The sequence below is a fragment of the Martes martes genome (assembly GCF_963455335.1).
Source record: "Martes martes genome assembly, chromosome: 7".
Taxonomy (NCBI): Eukaryota; Metazoa; Chordata; class Mammalia; order Carnivora; family Mustelidae; genus Martes; species Martes martes.
The window spans coordinates 28,928,760-28,954,133 of NC_137894.1; the positions used below are offsets into that span (position 1 = coordinate 28,928,760).

The 25,374-nt window shown below is 36.4% G+C and overlaps 1 protein-coding gene across 1 annotated transcript in view; it reads right to left on the reverse strand.

Annotated features, from left to right (window-relative positions):
- SCAPER (S-phase cyclin A associated protein in the ER) overlaps nt 1-25,374 on the reverse strand; it is a 473,451-nt gene that overhangs the window by 394,660 nt on the left and 53,417 nt on the right. The window contains exons 6-7 of the mRNA XM_080809794.1: nt 8,863-8,963; nt 3,014-3,130 (exon numbers count right to left, since the gene is read on the reverse strand). Of these exons, the coding sequence (XP_080665920.1) occupies nt 3,014-3,130; nt 8,863-8,963 (218 nt within the window). The remainder of the gene's footprint in view (nt 1-3,013; nt 3,131-8,862; nt 8,964-25,374) is intronic.

Here is a 25,374-nt window from a genome sequence, read left to right on the forward strand (position 1 = left end):
AACGTTAGTTTACTATATATTCTGAGTAAACATTTAACTCAACCAGTAGGAGAAAAGTGAGTAGATAATTTAAAAGTAGCCTATGAACCACAATTTTTCAGCACACTGAAAAAAACAGGTTTTACATTGATAATAAAGAGTGCCATTTAATCCAACAATATCATTATATGGAAATCAGTACAAGAACTTTTACCATGCATGCATTAAAGACTTCCAATGTTAAAAGAAAACATGCATTATACAACATTCTGAGCTACAGACCAATGGAATACATAATATAAGTACATCCCTTAAAATGGTGCTTGAATATACAATTATTTGGTTTTGTTTGCTTATATGCCTTTCTCCTATTCCATTAAAGTACAATTACTCTAAGTTTCCAAAATCCATTAAGCTTCACCTGAGGCAATACTATTCAATTAATCTCAGCTGAAAGCAAAAATTTGGTTCTACCTAGTAACATTAATGAGCTTTTACTAAATGCCAGGTACAATCTTAGGTGCTTGGGATACAGAAGATATGACAAGACTTTGTGTTAAAGATCCTAGTATGAGTACAAAAAAGAAACATTAAAAAGGTTGTACTACATGGCAAATGTAATAATAACACAAGTAGATGCGAGGTTCAGCAGTAACAAGAGATGAAGATGACAGTGACATGGTCGGGGTGAGGATAAAAAGCAATCAAGAAAGGTTAGGTTTTAACAGAGGAAAGAGAACTGACCAAGCAAACTATTTACCACCACTCTATTACACACCCAGTATTAAGAGTCACTCTAAAGAATTAAGAGTCCAAACAAAACTGTGTCTTAAAAAACAGATTTCCCCAGGGACATTTAAGGAAAACAATAGCGAGGACTGTTTAACATTAGAGCTGCCAAAAGTTGCAGTAACACTTGGGGCAAACAAGGGCCTAACCAAAAAAACTTTAAAGGAAAATCTGGAGAATGGAATGGCCACAGGGGGCTTTGAAAAGCTCCTACATGCTCCTGAAAATCAAGACAGCCACACATAAGTCAGGGTTCTGTGCATGCCCCAGAAAGATCTGAGAAGGCCCCAACACCTCACTTCTAACTAATCTTGAGGCTGTGAGGAGGCAGGAAGTGAATGCTAGAGCTCTGAAGGTATGTACAACATATACACAGAACTAGGAAACTTCTGTCAAATCAAGCAGAAACTTTAGTGACTACACATGACAAAGCAAACAGACTGCAGAAAACTAGTTCAATAGAGTTTTTGAACAGTAACAATATCACCACCACAGAGCAGCCACCACAACAAATCCTGAAGAGGTAGCAATCTGATCTCCAAAGCTGCCAAATTACTTAAAATATTCAGTTTCAACAACAACAAAAAGTCACATGACATGCAAATAAACAGGAAGGTATGGCGCATTCATACACACAATAAAAGAACAATAACTGAAACTGTCCTCAAGGAAACCCAGACATTAGGCTTACTAGACAAACTTTAAATCAGGTACTATCAATATCTTCAAAGGATACTAAAGAACAAAAGAAAATTGTGTCTAAAAACTAAAGTATGCAAACAATGTTTCACCAACTATAGTATCAATAAAGAGAAAATAAATATAAAAAAGTACTACACAGATATTCTGGAGTTGAAAAATATTAGTAACTGCAATGAAAAATTCACCAGAGGGGCTCAACAGCAGATTTGAGCTAGCAAAATAAACAATCAGCAAACTTGAAGAGAGGACAATTGAGATTATCTGAGAAACAGAATGAAAAAAGAATGCAGAAAAAAAGAACCTCCAAGACCTGTGGAACACCATCACAAATCCCAAATCGGTATAGAGGGATTCCCAGGAAAGAATATTTGCAGGATATTTGCAGAAATGGACAAAAACTTTCCAAATTTGATGAAAAACATTCATCTATTCATCCAAAAGGTTAAATGAACTCTATAGGATAAACTCAGAGACCTATATCACAATCAAACTACTCAAAGACAAAGATAAAATCATGAAAACAGCAAGAGAAAAGTGAGGCATCTCAAAATGGATCCCTAATAAGAATAACAGTTGCTTTCTCATCAGAAACCATGGGAGTCAGAAGAAAGTGAGAGGGGGGTGCCTGGGTGGCACAGTCAGTTAAGCATCCAACTCAGTTCCAGCTCAGGTCATGATCTCAGGGTTGTGAGACTGAGCCCCAAGTCAGGATCCACACTCAGCCTGGAGTCTGCTTGAGATTCTCTCTTCCTCTGCCCCTCCTGCTCATTCTCTCTCTCACTCTCTCAAATAAATAAATAAATCTTAAAAAAAAAAAAAAGAAATTTTAAAAAATTAAGAAGGAAATAATAAGACATGTTCAAAGTCCTAAAAGAAAAAGACTTTCAACCAAGAATTCTATGTACTACGAAACTATCCTTCCAAAACCGAAGGACAAATTAAGATATTCTCAGAAAAACAAAACCAAAAAAAACTGTCAGTAGCAGACCCACCCAACAAGACATACTGAAGGGAGTCCTTCAGGCCGAAATGAGAGGACACTAGACAATAACTTGAATCTACATGAAGATATAAAGAACACTAGTAAAAGTAACTACATAGGTAAATACAAAAAATATATAAATGTATTTTTTGTTTATAACTTTTTTCTATCTGATTTAAAATATAACCACATAAAACAATAATTATAAAACTGCATTGATGGGATTACAATGCATAAAGATACAATTTTCATGACAGTAACACAGCTTCTGATATATATTTAGATCTTTTGTTGTAAAAGAAATTGCTAATTCATGTTATGAATCATTTAGCATGACATATGTTTATGGGTTTTAATTTCTGGATCCTAACTATATTTGAATATATTACATTTCCTAAAAGCTAAATTTTATTCTCTTGGATTTTTTTTATTCGAAAAAATTCAAACACATAACAAACATATACATGGATTTTTTATAGTGGAATATCAGTTTATAATACTGTATTATCCACAGAAAATAATTAATTGTAATCCAAGTCAGTTTTTCTGAGTTCATCTCACCCAAAATTTAAGCTTCTTCGAGCATTTGATGTTACACTTATTCTATCTGTCGATGGACTTGGAATCACATGACGTCCCGGAGACATCTTCTTTACTTCCCAAGCCAAAGAAGTTGGTCTGTCAATTCAAAACATAGAAGACATTAAATTAACAGAGAATAAAAGAAAAACCTAGTATTTTCTCTTCGTTGTTAGTGGGTGAAAACATAACCAGGTCACAAATCTTCCCTAGAGTCACCAGAAAGTTTACCATATTACCCAATAAACCACACATATGATGCATGGTCCAGGATTTTCTACCCACTGCAGCACAGCAACGTATTTCTCTAAAAAAGCCATGGGTTTAAAAAGACATGAGATATACTATTTACGTTTTAAAAGCTTCCATATACCCAGCTAAAAACATATTAAAAAGACAATTGTACTAAATCAGGCTACTTATGAAAATCAACTTGTGTCTGCTGTCCTGGAAAACTGAGTGTGCAGAACAGGACAGAAAAACAGTTTCGAGGGTTAAATGAAGAATACACAAGAAAATATGAAGTCTCCTTTCCTCTACATGAGAGTGGGAGCGTAAATATTTCCTTGCTCTTCGCTGGAAAAGCTAACTTCTTCACTGGCCCCAGAACTTTTGACAGGATGCACAATCATTACTAAACTGTTTTCCAGGGATACCTGAGTGGCTCAGTCGGTTTAAGCATCTGCCTTCCACTCAAGTCATGATCCCAGGGTCCTGGGATTGAGTCCCACATCAGGTTCCTTGCTTAGCGGAGAGCCTGCTTCTCCCTCTGCCTGCTGCTCTCCCTGCTTGTGCTCTTTCTCTCACTCTTTCTCTCTTTCTGACAAATAAATAAAATCTTTTTAAAAATAAATAAATAAATAAATAAATAAACTGTTTTTCTCTAGTCGTGTTTCCTGTATTTCTAATGGCCTCAGCACAAACCTCCATAACTCCCCAGAATCTCCTTCCCTCTTACCTTCCATTCAATCTAGTGGTTGTGATTTTTTTCTCACATTAAAAAGTAGTACCTGCTGGGGCACCTGCATGGCTCAGTCGGTTTATCTGACTCATGATTTCAGCTCAGGTCATGATTTCAGAGTTGTGAGATCAAGCCCTACATAGGCTCCACGCTGGGCATTGAGCCTACTTGAGATTCTCTCTTCCCCTCTCTCTCTGCTCCTCCCCAACCTCTATCTTTCTCTACCTCTCTTAAAAAAAGAAAAAAAAAAGTGGTATTTGTCGTTAGAAAACAAGAAAATTAAGATAAAAGATTATCCAAATAAAGTCTAAATTAATTGTCAAATCACCTTTCAGAAAGCTTCTAACAAATTATACCTCTACTAGATGAAAAGTGCCCATTTCCCTTGAACCTTGCCAACAGTTAGGATCTTGTTTTAGAAATTTCAGTGGCTTATGAAAGAGATGGCATTGCTTGCAAAGTAAAAAAATTACTACCTGACACTTTTTAGGAAGAGTTCGCTGACTCCTATGCTAGAGTTTTGGTCTTGTGAGGAGTTTTTTCTTTTTTTTTAATATATTTTTATTGATTTATCTAGTTATTTGGCAGGGGAGAGCATGAGTGGTGGGACGGGCAGAGGGAAAGGGAGAGAGAGAATCTCTAAAGTCACAAGGTCTTTTTCTTACAAAAATTTCAATAATGGTATGTTTTTTTAAAAATTCATTAGCAAAATTTTTTTTGTTTTTAAAAAATCATTTATTTTTATTATCATTACTAGTGAGGCTGAGCTTTTTTTCACTAGCCATTTAAATTTCTTCTTTGGGAGGGTGCCTGGGTGACTCAGTCAGTTAAGTGTCTGACTCCTGATTTTGGCTCAGGTCATAATCTTGGGGTTCTGAGATCAAGCTTTCTGATGGCTCCACGCTCAGTGGGGAGTCTGCTTCTCTCAATTTCCTTCTGCCCTGACCCTGCTTGTGCTCAACCTCTCTCTCAAATAAATAAATCTTAAAAAATACATAAAATAAAAAATAAATTTCTTCTTCGGGATTAGCATGTTGGTAACTTTTGTCATTTTTTCCACTGGGATTTTCATCATTTTCTAATTTACTACTATTACTACTACTACTACTACTATTATGGTTACATATCCTTTGGCAGAGATAACATAACTACTTAAATTTTAATCTTTTATGCAGAAAGGCATATTTTATTCCTATTAAATCAAGCCTATTAATTAATTAATCAATCAAGACTTTCCGTTGTGGTTTCTGCCTTTGTCTTATAAAGTCCTTACCCACAATAAAAATATATAAATATTTATCTGTTTGCTTCTCTATGTAAAACTGCAGTTTTTACATTTGAATCTCAAATGAATTTTGATGCATGATTTGAGGAAAGTAAGATGGATAATGCCATCTATAGGGAATTTAAGGTTGTTTTCTATAACCAGGAGCTGCCTCAAGAAGCAAAGAGCAGATATGCTGATAACCAGTTAAGATAAAAAGAGAAATTTCAGGTATACTTCTGAACCATGGTACCAGGACAGAGTTCACCTTGGACTTGGCCTCGGAATCTTTCTTTATACTATCCTCAACACAGCCACCGCTACCTAATTGTAGTTTATAAGCAGGCAAAAAAAAAAAAAAAATTTAGTTCACTTCTTATGCAATTGGTGGTGATATTTGTAGACCCTTTTGGATACAAGAAACAGAAACTCAAGTTGAATTTAAAAAGTAAAAGAGGGGCACCTGGGTGGCTCAGTGACTTAGGCCTCTGCCTTTGGTTCGGCTCATGGTCCTGGGGTACTGGGATCGAGCCCCGCACTGGGCTCTCTACTCGGTGGGGAGCCTGCTTCCCCCCTCTCTGCCTGTCGTTCTGCCTACTTGTGATCTCTCTCTCTGTCAAATAAATAAATAAAATCTTAAAAAAAAAAAAAAGAAAGAAAGAAAAAGAAAAACAAATTAAGCATTACTCTAAGGATATAAACTATATAAAAGGTCAAGGACACCCAAGGTGGGGAAAAACTATAATAAAGAATCATGAGGATTAGACCAAGAGGAAAGAAGCATAAAAGCAACAATCTTAAACTCTCAAAGACCACATGATTTCCTTCATCCCTGATTCCCCTTGTGTATCTATTCCATTTTCTTTGAACTTGCTTTCTTCTTCTTATCTTCACAAGAACAATAGAGCCTCCAATCTCTGATCAGCATGATGATCCCTTAACTTGGTTCAACCCAATGAAGGAATGTACCACCCCTAAATTTAATCACTTCTCAGAGATTAAGGGTGAAACTGCTTGGTACAAATATGGACTAGGCCTGATCTACCCAGGGACTGTGGGTAAAGCAAGTACCAAAAAAACCGTATCAAAACTTGCTATTATGAGAGGAGAGATAAGTCAGTCAGAGAAAGACAAACATCATATGATTTCATTCATATGTGGAATTTAAGAAACAAAACAGACGAACATAGGGGAAGGGAAGGAAAAATAAAGTAAGATGAAAACTGAGAGGAAGGCAAACCGTAAGAGATGCCAAACTCTAGGAAACAAACTGAGGGTTGCTGGAGGGGACGCAGATAGGGGGGAAAGGGTAATTGGGTGATGGGCATTAGGGAGGGCACTTGATATAATGAGCACTGGGTGTTGTATGCAACTGATGAATCACTAAATTCTACATTTGAACCTAAAAAAAAAGAAAAGAAAAAAGGGGGAAAAAAAGAAACAAAACAAAGGTTGGGGGAGACAAACCAAAAAACCAATTCTTAACTATAGAGAACAAACAGATGGCTAGAGCCAGGGCAGAGGAGGAGGGGCAGTGAATGCGTGAAACAGGTGAAGGGGATTAAGAGTACACTTATTGTGATGAGCATGGAGTAATGCATGTAATTGTTGAACCACTATTCTGTACACCTGAAACTGATATAACACTGTATGTTACTACACTGGGATTTAAAAACATTTTTTTTCATTATGAGAAACAAAAATGTTACAAGGACCAACACAACATGGTTTCCCTGGATTTGGTTTCCTGAGGATCAAGACTTTCTGGATTTATTGCATGTGATTCCTTCACTCCCCTGGTTTCCCCATGGAGCTGACAGGACAAAAAACATGTTCTTTACTGCATGATTCCACTTACAGAAATTGAACCACGGTTAAACCCAACGGAAAGAGGCAGCCTAGGCCTGTCTTCTCTGGGAGAAAATGTATGATAGTAGCTTCATGTGACTTGGCCTAGTCCACAAGGGATCGGGTCTCATTTATAAGGATAAGTGAATATCTGCCTTTGCACATAACCAAAATAATACTAAGTCTGTCTAGCTGATCATCAATCTTTGGAATATATCTCAACTCTCCCCGTTGCTACTACTCCAGTCTGAGTAGCCATAATCTATAAACTATCCTGCTGTACCTCAACCTTCCCACACTACAGCCAGAAAGATCTTTTAAAATCACAAATCTGAGGTCAATTCCTTACTTAAAAATATTTTATGGCTCAAAATAAAGTCTAAAGTTTTTATGATGCCCACAGAACCCTACATGATCTGGCCCCAGCCTACTTCTCTAGGCTCAACTCATGCTACTCTTCCCCTTGTTCTCTCCGTTTCAGTCCTGCTACACTCAAAATTCCCTGACTTACTATGCTCTCTTCTACTTCCAGGTTATCACATATACCATTCCCTCTACGTGGGGTTACTCTTTTACTCTTTCTTTGTCATGCTGACTCCTACATGATATTTCTGTCTCATTTAAATACGACCTCCTTGGGTAAGTCTTCCTGGATTCAGCAAACTGGTTGATGGTGCTTTTCCTTAGATCCCCAAAGTACACTGTATTTTCATGACACTTTGTACACTATTAAGTATTTAACATCAATTTTTCCTGCGAATGCACTATATACTTCACGAGGACAGGGACTGCGTTTGTTTCCTTCTTCACAACAGTCCCAGAGCCTGGTGCATAAGACTCAGATGTTGTGTGGGGATTCCAAATGAAAGTTTCTCAAAACAGATGAACCTTGGCAGGGGGGAGGCAAACCATAAAACAAACTTTTAACTATAAAGAACAAACTGAGGGTTGCTAGAGAGAAGGTGGGCAGGGGGATGAGTTAATGGGTGATGGGTATTGAGGAAGGCAACTATGATGAGCACTGGGGGTTATATGGAAGTGATATATCACTAAATTCTACTCCTGAAACTAATATGACACTATATGTAGTGTAATATTACATTTTTAAAATGTACATTATTTTTAAATATTGAAAAGAAAAAAGTGAATGTTTCTAAAGTAACTTTGATCTCTCATGACTACTCTAATCAAAAATCATCAATTTTCCTTACTGCCTTTCTCACATATGTATTTCTTCTTAAGGTAGTATACGTTTCCCTACATTAGGAAGAAATATAAATATTTCCCTACATTACTTTCACTTCACACATGCTCTGCACTTCAACAGCTGTCTGAACTTGCTCTCTTCATCTAAAAGGCCAACCACTTGTTAAAATCCACCACATCTTTGCAACACTTCTTCCTATCCTCCATGAAATCTTTCCTGATCTATCCTCTACAAGACAGATGACCCCATCTTGCCCTGAACACCTGCAATAGTTTTTTTGTGGTACTAAGTTCTATTTTTATCCCACCCTTAGACTACAAATTCATGGGAGTAGTAAATGCATCATATTCAGCAATTAAATCTCTGTACTGGATAAAAGTACCTTGCACTAGTAAGTACCCAATAATATTTGTTACTGAACTGAAGGAGAAATACAGCTCCCAACTTTCAGATTGTTTACAGGTTTCAAGTTAAACTTAGGTCAAGGTCATTGTCAGTTTCAATTACTGCTTTTGAAACTGCTAGCTGCTATAAAGACAAGAGTTCATTACCTGCTTTGAGCATCTGTCTTCTCTAGCTTTTCCTGAAGTTGAATCCAGTCAATCAATGCTTTAAAATCTCTTACGTAGTTATCCAGCATCATTAGCACCTCCTAATTAAAACAAACAATAATAATTAAATTCCTTCCTGAGACTGAAAAGTTTTAAGAACTGATGGACTTGGGAATTAATAATTTTTATATTATACTCCTCATTGAGAAAGCAGCAAAACCTACTGATTAAGTTTTTTAGGTCTTATTTTTATTCTCACTATACAGGACGAAGTTAGTAAAGCTGATAATCTAAGGATCAATAGATGGTACTGATATTCCTTCTCAAGCCCCCCCCACCAAAGACCATTCTTTTAATAAACCTTTTTTATTATTAAGTTTAATAAACAGCAAAATGCATAAAATATACAGATTATTTCAAAGCAAAGACCCATGCATCCATCCACCCAGACCAATGCTGGTCTCCAAAAGTTACCTGGTGTCCCCTCCTAATCATTCTATCCTTGCTCCAAGGCAACCACTGCTTTGACTTCTAATAGTTTGATTTTATCTGATTATGAAATTCATATAAATGGAATCATATTTATTATTTTTTCACTCCTTTTGTATTTTTTTTAACTAGGTTCATTGATAATACAGAATGAACCTGCAATTCATTTACTGTCACTCTCCAAGGTCACTGCGGAAGAGTATTTTATTGTATGTGTATTTATTTATCCAATCTACAGTTTAAGAACATTGGGGTGATTTCCAAATTATATGCTCTTATTTATATGTATGTCCTCTGCACATACGTATGCGTTTCTTTTGAGAATAAGCCCAAGAGAGGAAATACTGCGTCACAAGATGAGCATATGTTCTACTCTAGTGTATAACACCAAACTGTTTGCCACTCCCCACCAGCAGTGTATATGAGTTCTTACTCCACACCTTCGACTACACTTGGTATTGTCCATTTGGGGTTTTCTTTATTTTTAACCTGAGCCATTCTGGTTGATGGCTGTGTAATGGTTTTGCTTTTGTTTTAATATGATGATTATTAATGATTTTCAGCCCTTTTTCATATGCTATTAGCCATTCTCATTTTGTGAAGTACCTATTCAAGACTCTAGCCCAAGCACCTATTAAACACTCCTGCCTTTTTCTTTTTGATAGGAGGGAGTTCCTTACATCTTTTGGATATGGGCCCTTTTTTGGTTATATGTATTAACCACATATATTTGCCTTTCCACTCTCATAATGGAATAAAATCTTTTGATGAACATAAATTCTTAATATTGAGGTAGTCTAACTTCTGACTCTTCTAAGACTGATACTATTTGTGTCATTTTTTTAAGATTTTATTTCTTTATTTGACACACAGAGATTACAAGTAAGCAGAGAGGCAGGCAGAGAGAGAAGAGGAAGGAGGCTCCCTGCTGAGCAGAGAGCCTGACGCGGGACTCGAACTCATGACCTGAGCTGAAGGCAGAGGCTTAACCCACTTAGCCACTCAAGCACCCTATTTGTGTCATTTTTAAGAAATTATTTCCCAACATAGGTCAGGAAGATATTCTCCAACACTGCCTTTCAGATTATGGGTCTTTTTCTGGAGTCTCTCCTCTGTTATACTGGTCTGTTTATTCTTGTAACAATACCAAACTAAGTTACCCTACTGTAGTTCTAAAATAAAACTCAAGGGGTGCCTGGGTGGCTCAGTCAGTTAATCGTTTCACTCTTAATTTCAGCTCAGGTCATGATCTCAGGGTTGTAAGACCAAGCCCCAGGACAGGCATGGCGCTGGATGTGGAGCCTGCTTAAGATTCTCTCTCCCAGAGGAGTTAGTATGGCAGATATGTAAAGGACCCTAATTTCCTCTGGTCCCTGGAATTTGGCTAGGCAATTATCAAATCATTCTCAACACCTGTGAAATCAACCAGAGATGTGAGAAAAGAATTGCTGCAGTTCTACAACAGAACAGCGACCATCTTTCACAAGGCAGAAGGTGCAAAGAAGTGAATGGGAGGTGATATATCAGAAGACAAACCACGGTGGGGAGGGAGCCTCCACAAGCCAGGTACTAGAAAGTGTTACAAGCAGGAGAGCTCAAAATCAGAACTTTTAGAAGTCTGCCTGAAAGGTGCTCAGGTGGTGAAGCAGGGCAGAATCCTAGGTGGGACAGCATGGCCTCAAGATCCCCAGGGTCACAAAAAGAAAGGGGGCAGATTTCCCAAGCATTGGAGTGCGGAAGCCAGCTAAAAACAGTGAGTCTGAGCACCAGATTTCTGCTCAGTGTTGCCACAAACCATGAACTACTGTGACGTCGGGCAAGTGCTGTCCAAGCAGGGGTCCATTAAGAGGCAGACCCACAGGAAGAATCCCCGACCTCTCCTGGGAAGAATGGTGCAGGTGCACGCCCGAGGAGTCCATAAAGTTTGGAGACTCCAAAAAGGTTTGGGGTCACATGCCTGAGATAAAAATGTTCAGTCATAAGCTGGGTGAACACGGAGTGTGGATGGAAACCAGGGAGACAAGAGTGATTGACTGCTTTTCTGTGAGGAATCACTGAGGAGTAGCGGGGGTGCTCAAACTTTCAGCTTTGGGGTTAGAGATCAGTGTGCCACCATTTTCATTCCCCCCATTGCTGCTGAAAGGCTTCAGGCAGCAAAAAAGCCACATAGGACAACCACAGGCCACTTATACTGAGCCCAGACCTCTGGTAAAGGGGGATACAATTCTGCCAGGGCAATGATACCTGAGAATCAGCGCAATAGGCCCCTCCCCCAGAAGACCAGCAGAAACATCCAGCTAATCCCATGTTTACTGATCATAGAGAGCTGCAAAACTCCAGCTCTGGGGGAAAACAGTATATAGCATTCGTATTATTCTATAGTCTTTCAGTTTTATATTTTTTTCCTTTTCAGCTATTTTCTTATTTTATCAATTCTTTTTTTAAGTCTTTTTTAATTTTCATTTTTACATTTACATATTATATATATTCCATGTTCATGGATTGGAAGAACAAATATTGCTGATATGTCTATGCTACCCAGAGAGATCTACACGTTCAATGCAAACCCAGTCAAAATACCACCAGCATTTTTCACAGAGCTAGAATAAACAATCCTAAGATTTGCATGGAACAAAAACAACCCTGAATAGCCAAAGCTATTCTGAAAAAGAAAAGTAAAGCAGACTTCAAGCTATATTACAAAGCTGGAATCAAGACAGTATAGTACTGGCACAAACAAAGACCCATAGATCAGTGGAACAGAATAGAAAACCCAGAAATGGACCCTCAACTCTATGATCAAGTAATTTTCGACAAAGCGGGAAAGAATGTCCAATGGAGAAAAGAAAGTCTCTTCAACAAATGGTGCTGGAAACACCGGACAGTCACATGCAATAGAATGAAATTAGACCGCTGCCTTAAACCATACACAAAAATAAACTCAAAAAAGGGGTGCCTGGGTAACTCAGCTGGTTAAGTGACTGCTTTTGGCTTAGGTCATGATCTCAGGGGTCCTAGGACAGAGTCCCAGTCAGGCTCTCTGCTCGACGGGGAGCCTGCTTCTCCCTCTTCCACTGTCCCATCTTGTGCTTCTCTGTCAAATAAATAAATAAATAAATAAAATCTTAAAAAAAAAAACCACCCTATGTGTAATAAATAAACAAACAAGCAAACAAACTCAAAATGGACGAAAGACCTAAATGTGAGACAGAAATTCATCAAAATCCTAGAGAACACAGGCAGCAACCTCTTTGTCCTCAGGCGCAGCAACTTCTTGCCAGACAAGTCTCCAAAGACAAGAGGGAAAAAAGGCAAAAATGAACTATTGAGACTTCATCAAGATAAAAAGTTCTTGCAGAGCAAAGGAAACAGTTGACAAAACGAAAAGACGACCAACAGAATGGGAGGAGATATTTGCAAATGACATATCAGATAAAGGGCTAGTATCGAAAAATGTACGAGAACTTATCAAACTTAAATAAACAAATAAATAAAATAAGATAATAAAATAAAACTCAAAACCCAGCAGAGTAAATCCTCCAACTATATCTTTGACTGCAGGGTAGCCTAGGTTAATGCCAGCCCTTTGCATTTCCATAAAAATCCACAGTTTCTCAATTTCCCAGGGGAAAAAGGTGGAATTTTATTTGTAATTGCATTGATTCTATAGATCAACTAAGAAGAAAACTGACATTTTTATAATTCTGTCTTTTTTATTGTATGAACAAATTCATATATACCTATATATATATATTTGCATTTTATTCAATGTCTCTCAAAATCTATCAGTTTTCTGTGTAAAGGTTTTGCAAATCTTTTATTAGTTTTAGCCCTAGGAATAAGTGGTAGTTGCTTTAAGTTTTTTTTCATTTTCTGTTACTGTTGATTACTATATTTTGAACTTGTATCTAGCAACTTTAAATAACTCAATACATCTGATAATTTCTCTTTAGATTCTTCTAGATTTTCTAAATATGTAAATGTAAATATGTCAACTGTGAATAATAACATATTTATTTCTTTCTCTCCAAGCCTTATATATTTTATATATTATTCTTATCTTCCTGTGTTGGCTAGATTCTTTTTTTTTCCTCTTTTTTAAATTATTTTCATTTTTATTATATTATGTTAGTCAATGTTGACTAGAAATAAAGAAAGCTGACTCCGCCTCATTTCCAATTTCAGAAGGAAAGTTCTCAACATTTCACCAGTAAGTATGATGTTTACATAGGTTTTTTGGAAGTTTCCTTCAGTAAGGATGTTCTCTTTTATTCTTAGTTTGCTATTTTTATCACGAATAGGTGCTGAATTTTGTCAAATATTTTTCCTAGATCTATTCGGACAATCATATGATTTTTCATCTTTACCATCTAATTTGGCAATATTAATTTCATACTGAAAGATTAAAACCAACATTGCAGTACCAGAATGAACCTAATTTGACTGTAATGTGTTGTTAGATATTTGAATCACCAGATTTAATATATCAATATTTGTTTTAGTATTTGTGCATCTGTACTGCTAAGTGGTCTGTACTTTCCTTTCTCATAAAAGCTTTGGTTATCGGGATGCCTGGGTGGCTCAGTGGGTTAAAGCCTCTGCCTTCGGCTCAAGTCATGATCCCAGAGTTCTGGGATCCAGCCCCGCATCGGGCTCCCTGCTCAGCGGGGAGCCTGCTTCCCCCTCTCTCTGTCTGCCTGCCTCTATGTCTACTTGTGATCTCTCTCTGTCAAAATAAATAAATTAAAAAATCTTAAAAAAAAAAAAGCTTTGGTTATCAAGGTTATGCTGAAAAGAGTTCTCTTTTTCTATATTCTAGAAAAGTTCGTGTAATACTGGCATTTTTTTTGCTCAAGATATAACATTTTTTAAGATATAATTCATACACCATAAAATTTACCATTTAAAATTATACAATCTGGTCATTTTTAGTATATGCACAGAGTTGTATAACTAACTCCAGAATACTGTCATCATCCCAAAAAGAGATCCAGTACCGATTAATAGTCACTCCCCATATTCCTCTCCCTCCAACCCTTGGAAACCACCAATCTACTTTCTGCCTCTATGGATTGGCCAATTCCAGACATTTCAAATAAACAGAATCATATAGAATATGGCCTCTTGTGGCTGGATTTTTTTACTTAAGGTTTTCAAGGTTCATCTACCTGATAGCACGTATCTGTACTTCAGTACCTTTTAGACTAAATAATAGCATAAATAAACACATTTTGTTTATTTACTTATCAGTTGATGGAAATCTGGCTTGTTCCCACTTTGTGCCCATTATGAAAAATGCTGCTATGAACATTTTTGTACAAATTATTCTATTAACGTGTTTCTAATTCTCATGGGTGTATTACCTAGCAGTGGATTTACTAAATCATATGTAACTCTAAATTTAACATGAACTACCAAAACTTTTTCAACAACACTGCACCACTTTACATTCTGATCAGCAATATACAGGCACATCTCATTTTATTATGCTTTGTCTTATGGAAGTTAGGAGATACCATGTTTTTTTACAAATTAAAGGTTTGTAGCAACCCTGCACTGAACAAGTCTACCTATGCCATTTCTTTTTTAACAGTGCTTATTTCATGTCTCTGTGTTACATTTTGGTAATTCTTACAATATTTCATACTTTTTCATTGCTGTTACATTTGTTATGGTGATCTATAATCAGTGATAACAACTCATTAAAACCTCAGATGACTGTTAGCAATTTTTAGCAATAAAATATTTTTATTTAAGGCAAATACATTGTTTCCTTAGATATGATGCTACTGCACTTAGACCACCGTATAAACGTAACACATATATGAACTGGGAAACCAAAGAATTCATTTGACTCACTTTACTGTGGTATTTACTTTATCGCAGTGGTTTGGAACTGAACCTGCAGGATGTCCAAGGTAAGTCTGTATGAGGGTCTCAATTATTCACATCCCTGAGCACTTGCTATTTTCTGACTTATTGAGTCTAGTCATCCTAATGAGTGTAAAGTGGTACTACTGTGCTTTTAATCTGCATTTCCCTGAGGACTAAAACTGTTGAGCATATTTTCATGTGCTTTCTGGACACAGCATACCTTGTCTGAAGAAACATCTATTCAAATCATTTGCCCCCCCCTCTTTTTTTTAGAGAGTGGGATGGGGAGGGACAGAGGGAGAGGAAGAGAGAGCCTCTTAAGCAGGTTCCCAAACCAGAGCAGAGCCCAATGCAGGGCTTGATCTCACAACCATGAGATTGTGACCTAAGCTGAAATTAAGAGTCAGACATTTAACCAACTGAGCCACCCAGATTCCCTGACCATTTTTAACCTAGGTTATTTGTCCTCTATATTTTTGAACTGCAAGAGTTCTTTATATATTCTGGGTATCAGACGCTTGTAAGATACATGGCTTGAAAAGATTTTCTCTCATTTTGTGGTGTCTCCTATCACTTGAGAGAGTCCTATAACACACACAAGTTTTTAATATTAATTATCTATTTTTTTCCTTTGGTTACTTGCATTTGGGTAGCATATCTAAGAAACTACTGCCAAGTCAAAAGGTAACAAAAATTACACCTGTTTTTTTCAAAGAATTGCATAGTTTCAGCTTTTATATTTAGGTCTTTAATCTATTTTCAGTTATTTTTTTATATTTGGAATGAGGAAGGTATTCAAATTCATTCCTTGTGTGTGGATATCTAGTTGGTCCCAGCACCATTTTCTCAAGACTATTCTTTCTCCATTAAATGGTCTTGCCACCCTTGTCAAAAATCAATGATCACAGAGCCACCTGGGTGGCTCAATCAGTTAAGCCTCCCTCTCTCTCTGCCCCTCACCTCACTCATGTACTCGTTCTCTCTTTAAAATAAATAAATAAAATCTTTTTAAAAATTTCAACATTCACAGATGTGTGGACTTACTTCCAGGCTCTCAGTTCTTTCTCACTGATCTATGTCTATCCTTATTCCAGCACCATGCTATTTTGATTACTGTAGCTTTGTAGTGAGTTTTGAATTTAGGGAATACGGGCCCTCCAACTTTGTTCTTTTTCCAGACTGTTTTGGCTATTTTGTGTCCCTTGCATTTCCATGCAAATTTTAGGATCAGCTTGTCCACTTCTGCAAAAAAGGAGGCTAGAATTTTGGTAGGGGTTACACTGAATCTGCATATCACTATAAGGAGCACTGCCATTTTATTTTTTTAATTTAAATTCAATTAATGAACATACAATGTATTATTGGCTTCAGAGGTAGAGATCAGTGATTTATCAGCCTTATATAAAACGAGTACTCATTACATCACATACCCTCCTTAATGTCTATCACCCAGTAACCTCATCCCCCTGGGACCCTCCCCTCTAGCAACCCTGTTTGTTTCCTCTGATTAAGAGTCTCTTATGGGGGCGCCTGGGTGGCTCGGTGGGTTGAGCCGCTGCCTTCGGCTCAGGTCGTGATCTCAGGGTCCTGGGATCAAGTCTCGCATCTGGCTCTCTGCTCAGCGGGGAGCCTGCTTCCCTCCTCTCTCTCTTTGCCTGCCTCTCTGCCTACTTGTGATCTCTCTCTCTCTCTCTGTCAAATAAATAAATAAATAAATAAATAAATAAATAAATCGTTTTTTTTTTTTTAAGTCTCTTATGGTTTTTCTCCCTCTCTGGTTTCATCTTATTTTATTTTTAGCTCTCTTCCCATACGATCCTCTGTTTTGTTTCTTAAATTCCACATATGACTGAGATCACAGGATAATTGTCTTTCTCTGATTGACTTATTTCATGTAGCATAATACCTTCTAGTTGCATCCATGTTGTTGCAAATGTCATGACTTCATTTTGTTGATGGCTGAGTAGTATTCCATTGTATATATATACATCTTCTTTATCCATTCATCTGTCCACCGACATCTGGGCTCTTTCCATAGTTTGGCCATTGTGGACATTGCTGCTATAAACATTGGTACCCAGGTGCCCCTTCGGATCACTACATTTGCATCTTTAGGGTAAGTACCCAGTAGTGCAGTCGCTGGGCCATAGGGCAGCTCTATTTTCAACTTTTTGAGGAACCTCCACACTGTTTCCCAGAGTAGCTGTACCAACTTGCAAGGGTTTGCATCCTCACCAACATTTGATATTCCCGACTTGTTAATTTTAGCCATTCTGACTGGTGTGAGGTGGTATCTCATTGTGGTTTTGATTTGTATTTTCCTGATGCCGAGTGATAGTGAGGATTTTTTCATGCGTCTATTGGCCATTTGTATGTCTTCCTTGGAGAAAAGAAGACATACAAGGAAGACATTTCTTGATTGGATTATTTGTTTTTTGGGTGTTGAGTTTGGTAAGTTCTTTATAAATTTTGGATACTAGCCCTTTATCTGATAGGTCATTTGCAAATATCTTCTCCCATTCTGTTGGTTATCTTTTGGTTTTGTCGACTGTTTCCTTTGCTGTGCAAAAGTTTTCTATCTTGATGAAGTCCCAATAGTTCATTTTTGCCTTTTTTTCCCTTGCCTTTGGACATTTAATCTAACAAGAAGTTGCTGTGGCCAAGGTCAAAGAGGTTGCTGCCTGCGTTCTCCTCTAGGATTTTGATGGATTCCTGTCTCACATTGAGGTCTTTCATCCATTTTGAGTCTATTTTTGTGTATGGTGTAAGGAAATGGTCAGGGACTGTCTTTTATCCACTGGATATTCTTTCTGTTTGTTAAAAGACTGTCTTTTATCCATTGGCTTTCTGGCTTTGTCAAAAATTAGTTGATCATAAGAGTTGAGGGTCCATTTCTGGGTTCTCTATTCTGTTCCATTGATCTATGCATCTGTTTTTACACCAGTACCATACCGTCTTGATGTTTACAGCTTTGTAATACAACTTAAGTCTGGAATTGTGATGCCACCAGTTTTTGTTTTTGTTTTTCAACATTCCTTTGGCTACTTGGGGTCTTTTCTGGTTCCATACAAATTTTAGGATTATTCTTTCCAGCTCTGTGAAAAAAGTTGATAGTATTTTGATAGGGATTGCATTCAAAGTGTAAACTGCTCCAGGTAGCACAGACAGTTTAACAATATTTGTTCTTCCAATCCATGAGCATGGAACATTTTTCCACTTCTTTGTGTCTTCCTCAATTTCTTTCATGAGTGTTCTGTAATTTCCTGAGTACAGATCCTTCAGCTCTCTGATTAGGTTTATTCCTATGTATGTTATGGTTTTGGGTGCAATTATAAACAGGATCGACTCCTTGATTTCTCTTTCTTCTGTCTCATTGTTAGTATATAGAAATTTCTCTGCATTGATTTTATATCCTGCCACTTAGCTGAATTCCTGTATGAGTTCTAGAAATTTGGGGGTTAAGTCTTTTGAGTTTTCCACAGAGTATCATGTCATCTACAACAAGTGAGAGAGTTTGACTTCTTCTTTGCCAATTTGGATGTCTTTTATTTGTTTTGTTGTCTGATTGCTGAGGCTAGGACTTCTAGTACTATGTTAAACAGCAGTGGTGATAGTGAACATCCTGTCATGTTCCTGACCTTAGAAGAAATGCTCAGTTTCTCCTCATTAAGAATGATATTTGCTATGGGTTTTTTGTATATGGCTTTTAGAATATTGCCATCTTCACTCTTCCAATCCGTAAGTTCAGAAGTCTTCCTCTTTATTTGGGTCTTCTTTAATGTCTTCTAATGATGTTTTGTAGTTTTTAGTGTATAAGTCTTGAACTTCTTTTGTTAAATTTACTCCTTAATGTTTTTTTTCTTTCCGATGCAACTATAATTGGACTGCTTTCTTAACTTCATTTTTTGATTGTCCATTACTGACATATGGAAACACAACTGATTTTTGTCTATTGATTTTGTATTTTGCAACCTTGCTGAGTTTATTAGTTGTAATAGTTTATATATGTTCGTAGATTCCTTAGGGTTTTCTAGATGTAGACCCATGTCATCTGCAAATATAGTTTTACTTCTTCTTTCCCATCTGGATGCTTTCTATTTCTTTATCTTGTCTAATTTCCCTGGTTATAACCTCAAGTACAATATTGAACATAAGCAGCAAGAGCAAACGTCAGTGACTGTTACAGCGGGGAAATCTAATTTTCTTCTTTAGATAATCCAAGTTACATTACTGTGACACTACTTTTTACACATCTGGCAAAGATGTTTTTTTCTGGGCACTAGTCTTGCATATCAATGGCAATGATAATTTATATAAGAAAAGACTGTAAAAGCATAGACCACTGAGATCTATTTCATTGCTCAGAAAGAACTTATCTCAAATGTAAATATGTGTGCAGATAGTGGTTAACTGGCTATAGCTGTCATTTAAATGTATAAGACAAAGAACTTTAAAGTGTATTTACTTTATCAATTTCATACCATTCTCACCTTACTATAGAGACATGCGGTCTCATTTTACTATAAAAGACAACTTTCCATACTCCCAAGATAATCATCAAAAAATACCAACCAACTATAAAAATGATTATTTGGTTAATAAATACATAATTTTTCCATAACTAAGTCTTACACACCTTCTAGTTTCAGGAGAACTCACAATCTCAAAAACACTTCTCACTTATAAATGTTTTTTAAATTATAGATGTACTTCAGAAATCAGACCCAAAACTAATAATAAATGTATGCCAAATTAGTCACAAATGAAATATAGCACCAACTTCACTTTAGTCATAAAAGTTACATTTTAACTTAAAGTACTCTTCTGAACAAAGAAGTATTGTTTATTTCCTTTCAAAGGTAATCCTTCATGCCAAATCACTAGTAATAAAAAGTCTTCTACAATCAGGAAAAGGAAAAATTAAAAAATTTACGTGGCTTCCTCTTCTCAATTCTACAAATATAATACAAATTCAATTAAATTCAACTTAAATCACCTACATTAGGCACAGGAAGATATTATTCGGAATAATTTATTTCAGAATTTTTTTGCTTTCCCTTTTTGCTAAAAAAAAAAAAAGGAAAGGACAAAGAAAAAGAGAAGGAAGAAAAACCCTCTAATGATCAAAAATAGAAGCAGCTATACTTCTGATACTAGTTGGCACAGAGAAAGTACATTTGGTGGCTTAAACAACCTATTTTAAGGAATGTTGAGCACAATGTTATCAGAAATGATCAGAGTGGTACCATGCAACTGTAATCCGAGTCATGTTTTATGAACAAGGGAATACAAACAAGACAAGCAGCTGGAGCAGCCTCTTAGTCACTGATGCACATCTTTCTCCCTACAGCTATGAAGGCCATTTTGTCAAGCAGGATGAAACAGAACAAAAGTGGCTCTGAAAGTAATGTTATAGGCATTCAGATAACTACATATAGATATACAGCTAAAATTACCAATTAGTTTACCAATTGGCTGCAACGGATTCGATTGGTTTGTAATTAATTCTAGTTACTGGCACACAGAGCAGGATGGTTGGCGCCATCCCTTTGTCCTCCTGACACACAATACTAGTGCACAGGCCCTTAGGCTCAGGGCACCAACACAGCCCTCCGATTGAGCTACAGGAATGAGCACAGTGGTATACCCCTGTAGGGATGGAGGGATGGAAACATGCATCACATGTGAAGTCAGTGATAAAGGGAACCTTCTATGAAAAAGCTTTACCAAAAGTGAAAAGTTTTAAAAGGCACTATTTTTTAAGAAAAACTTAATTTTTTAAATGCTACTAATAGAATAAATAGTTCAAAAAGGACACCAGCTGAAAGGAAAATGGCAAGTAAACCACTTTCAGAACTAATAGTATCATTCATAGTCATCTTCAACTTTCAATCATTCATCTCTTTCAAATACCTACCCTTAATTTTCAGTATAAGCAGCTTGGTTAAACAGAAATACAAAACATATTCAATAAATAAGAACCTATATATAAAAATCTGCTAATAGAACCATTCTCCTATAATTCAATCTTTACCAGGACCTTTGTGGATAAATAAAATTTGCAGTTGTCTGGATAATGATACAAATATCTTACTGCAGTAGCTAATTTTTTTTAAAAGATTTTATTTATTTATTTGACAGACAGAAATCACAAGTAGGCAGAGAGGCAGGCAGAGATAGAGGGGAGGAAGCAGGCTCCCCGCTGAGCAGGGAGCCCGATGTGGGGCTCGATCCCAGGATGCTGGGATCATGACCTGAGTTGAAGGCAGAGGCTTTAACCCACTGAGCCACCTAGGCGCCCCTGCAGTAGCTAATTTTTATCTCAACTTATTTGCAAGTTGGCTTGACAAGACACTTTTCTCTTAAGGTATTTCCCACTGAGAAAACTCAAAGACCTACTTCAGCTAAGAATAAATAAACAAAGATGCTAAAAAATATTTTGTTACAAAGCTCAAAGTAACATATTCAATCAAATTCCCCCACTGAAGCCTGCATGGTTACCTAAACATCTACTTAAGGCATTTCTTTTACCAGAATATTTTCCCAATGCCAAACTAAAAGCTTATACTCAGGCTAAAGGTCCTCAGCCTTCATGTAGACCAAACTCATCATTTACAAATACAAAGGTTGAATAAGGTTTGGTGAATTTTCTAAAGTCATACAACTAGCTTAGCGGAAACACAGAAATAACTACTATCCTATGAGATCTACTACTTTCCCTGCAAACGGCAGTACAAATACCACATGCAAAAACTGTTCCACAATCCTACAGCCCAAAGTCACCTCTCCTGCTATAAATATTACCAAGTATAATAACTAATGGGCAAAAATCCAAAGTGCTATTCCTGAACCTGAAAGAGAGAAAACACTTTTCTCCCTATGCCATTTATTTGTCATAATGCATCTCACTTCCTAAGAGAAAAATACCATGAGGTTTTTCTAAAGTTTTAACCTCTATTGAGTGACCATATATGGAAGAGCAAAATTTATTTCAAAGACATAAACAGGGGGGCCTGGGTGGCTCAGTCAGTAAGTGTCTGCCTTCGGCTCAGGTCATAATCGTGGGGACCTGGGGTTGAGCCCCACATCAGGCTCCCAGATCAGTGGGGAGCCTGCTTCTCCCTCTGCCTGTCATAAATACCCCTGCTTGTGCTCGCTCTTTCTCTCTGTCAAATAAATTCATTAATTTAAATATTTAAAATGCCCTCCCCATTAAAAAAAAAAAAAAGACATAAACAGACTCTCCTCAGCAAACAAATCTCAAATTCTTTTCATAATCCAGAGGAATAATATAACAGAATGATAACCTTTGCTGCACATTTTTTGATCTGGGCTCCAAGAAGATCTATGTTCTGGGTTGCACTTATTATCTGGTAAATTTCTATCATTTCAAAATAACAGTAGAAAATAATAGAAAAAAATTTAAAAAACAGAACCCCTCAATGAAAAGTATAAATAACCCAATACACTACCCACAGCAGGAGTAGCACAGATAATTCCTTCTAAAAGACTTTAAAAAAATTTTTTTAAACTTTGACTTTTTTAAAAATTTAATATAATTTTATCAGTGATCTGTAATAAAACTTTGATTTTTAAATCAATCTGGTGTGTTTGACCTGAAACAGCTTTTCAGGCCCATGAATAGCACCCAAAACAGTACATGCTATAATAAATAACCAGTGAACAATTGTTGCCTGAAAGAAAAGTCCATTTGAGTTCTAGCTTATAGCTCTGCTGTTAATTCCTTACATAATGTCAGATATGTCACTTAGTTTTACAGTTTCCTATTGGTAAAATAGAGGGCTGGATTATATAATTTCTCAAATCATATTCAGATATCATGATTTATGATACTATTTCACATTCTGCTATTTTTGTTTCTAATACAAATCATATGTACATTTTTAATTCTTTTTTCTGAAAAACTAAATTAAAATTTATGTCTATTTCTTGATTTTTTAAATGTGATATTTTACAAGAAGAAAACACTCTCTAATTATAAATAGGAAACAAAAACTATCTTTTACGGAAACTGCTCTATCTCCCAGAATCCTAATAAATTCATCCTTTGATACTTCTAAAACTCAACTCTCTTAAGAAATATCATGCTCTATTGTGAATACAGTTGAATTACAAGGTCAGTATTAGTGTAGCTATTAAATTAAGTATACATTTAAAAAAAAATTTACCCTATATCAGAAAATTATTTCTGAGGCAACTAACTTAATTTTAAAACAAAAATACTCTGAGAAAGATCACTGCAGTTTAGGTTTAATGAGAAAGATGATATCTTAAAAATAAACTAATTGCCAAGGAAAGATTATAGAAATACTATCATATTTTGGAGGCCCTGTAAATTTCTACTAGAGTACCACAAACTAGATTTAAGACCAATTTATTATATTTTTACTGAAAATACCCAGAAGTGTGGTGGAAACAAAAAAGCACATGACAAGGTCTTCATTAAAGATGCTTCCAATATTATTAAAAACACAAACCACCAAACACTTCTGCATAAAAAACAGATCATGACCAAATTTCAATGTGAACGCTCATTAACAAAGAAAACCATAGAAGACACCTGAATCTTTACACAAATACAAATACATCACCACGAAATCTGTCTTACTTGTCCATCACTAGGAACAATTACACCTGTAAACTCCCCAAATTGTTCTATTTCATTTATTCATTATTTTGTTGGAGGATAATTGTTATAAATAAATTATGCTACTTAGTTCATATTTTCACTAGCACCTAATGAAACGAATAGCAAACTGGTATAAAGACCTCAATCCCATAATCATTAAGTATATCATTCCAACTAAACTGAAATAGCTGAAGAGAAGGTTCACCTGAGACATTAGTGCATAAAAAAATTAAGAGAGGGGCACATGCGTGGCTCAGTCCATTAAGCAGCCATCTCTTGGTTTAGGCTCACATCGTGATCCCAGGGTGGTGATACTGAGTCCCATGCTGGGCTCTTGACTCAGCAGGGAGTCTGCTTGATATTCTCTCTCTCCCTCCCACTTTCCATCTCCTCTTATTTGCACTCAAGCATGTATGCACAGTCTTGCACTCCCTCTCTCAAATAAATAAAATCTAAAAAAAAAATAAATAAAACTAAGAGGACTGCAGAGATAAGCCATATGAGAGCCAATTATTGTTAGTTCCGATATTGTTATAACCATGCATGTTGTCATTTTGAGCTCAGTGGCAGCACTTCATTTACATGACTTTGCCTCTATTAAATATTTTAAAATAGTGAGGAAAAGAGGTATGGTATAGGGCAACTGCATGATAGTGTACCTAGATCCCACTCAAATGATTGTCTCATCCTCTCCTGAAAAGGAAATAAGAAGCTTCCTGCCTAAGAACACTGGATAGGATTTTCCTTGGATGCAGCCCTTTTAGAAAATCAATTTCCTAAAGATTGCTCTGTTTCTCAAGAACATCAGCTCAAACTCTGATTTGTCCAAGGGTACCAGTAAATTCCTTCTAAATAGTTTTCACCAAAGAAACAAAACTGGCTTATTATTCAGTAAACATTACGAATTCAATGTTTACCTTTTCAGTGTTCTTGCCTTGTTTTATTCTATTATCTTACTTTATAACTGCAATATATTCAAATTTTTAGGAATCATGAAAAGATAAGGAGGTATCTGCCTAACATAATTGTGGTAAGAGTCATTCCAACAAGAAGCCTGAGTCTGATATGCACCAGAGCAAATCGACAGAACAGCTGAAACTTGCTATTGGGAAGACATGGTTGGAATACTAGGAAATAGGGATTGAGCAAAACCTTGACAGGATTCACGTACAGGACTATAGCAAGTGAACAGGATTCAAGATGAGGCAGTCTATACACAGGCTTGAAGCCATAAGGTACCTAGAATAGTTAAAATAACAGAGACAATAGTAGAATGGAGACTGCTAGGAGCTGAGAGGAAGAAATGGGGAGTTATTGTTTAACTGGAATAAAGTTTTAGTTTTACAAGAATAATGTGGTCCCCTTTTAGGGCTGAATAATATTCCATTATATGTATATATCCCATTCTGCTTTGCCATAAGCATGGTTAGAAAGACACTTAGGATCTAGAAGTCTAACATGTTGCCACAACCAAAAACTGACCAAATTACTGGCACCAT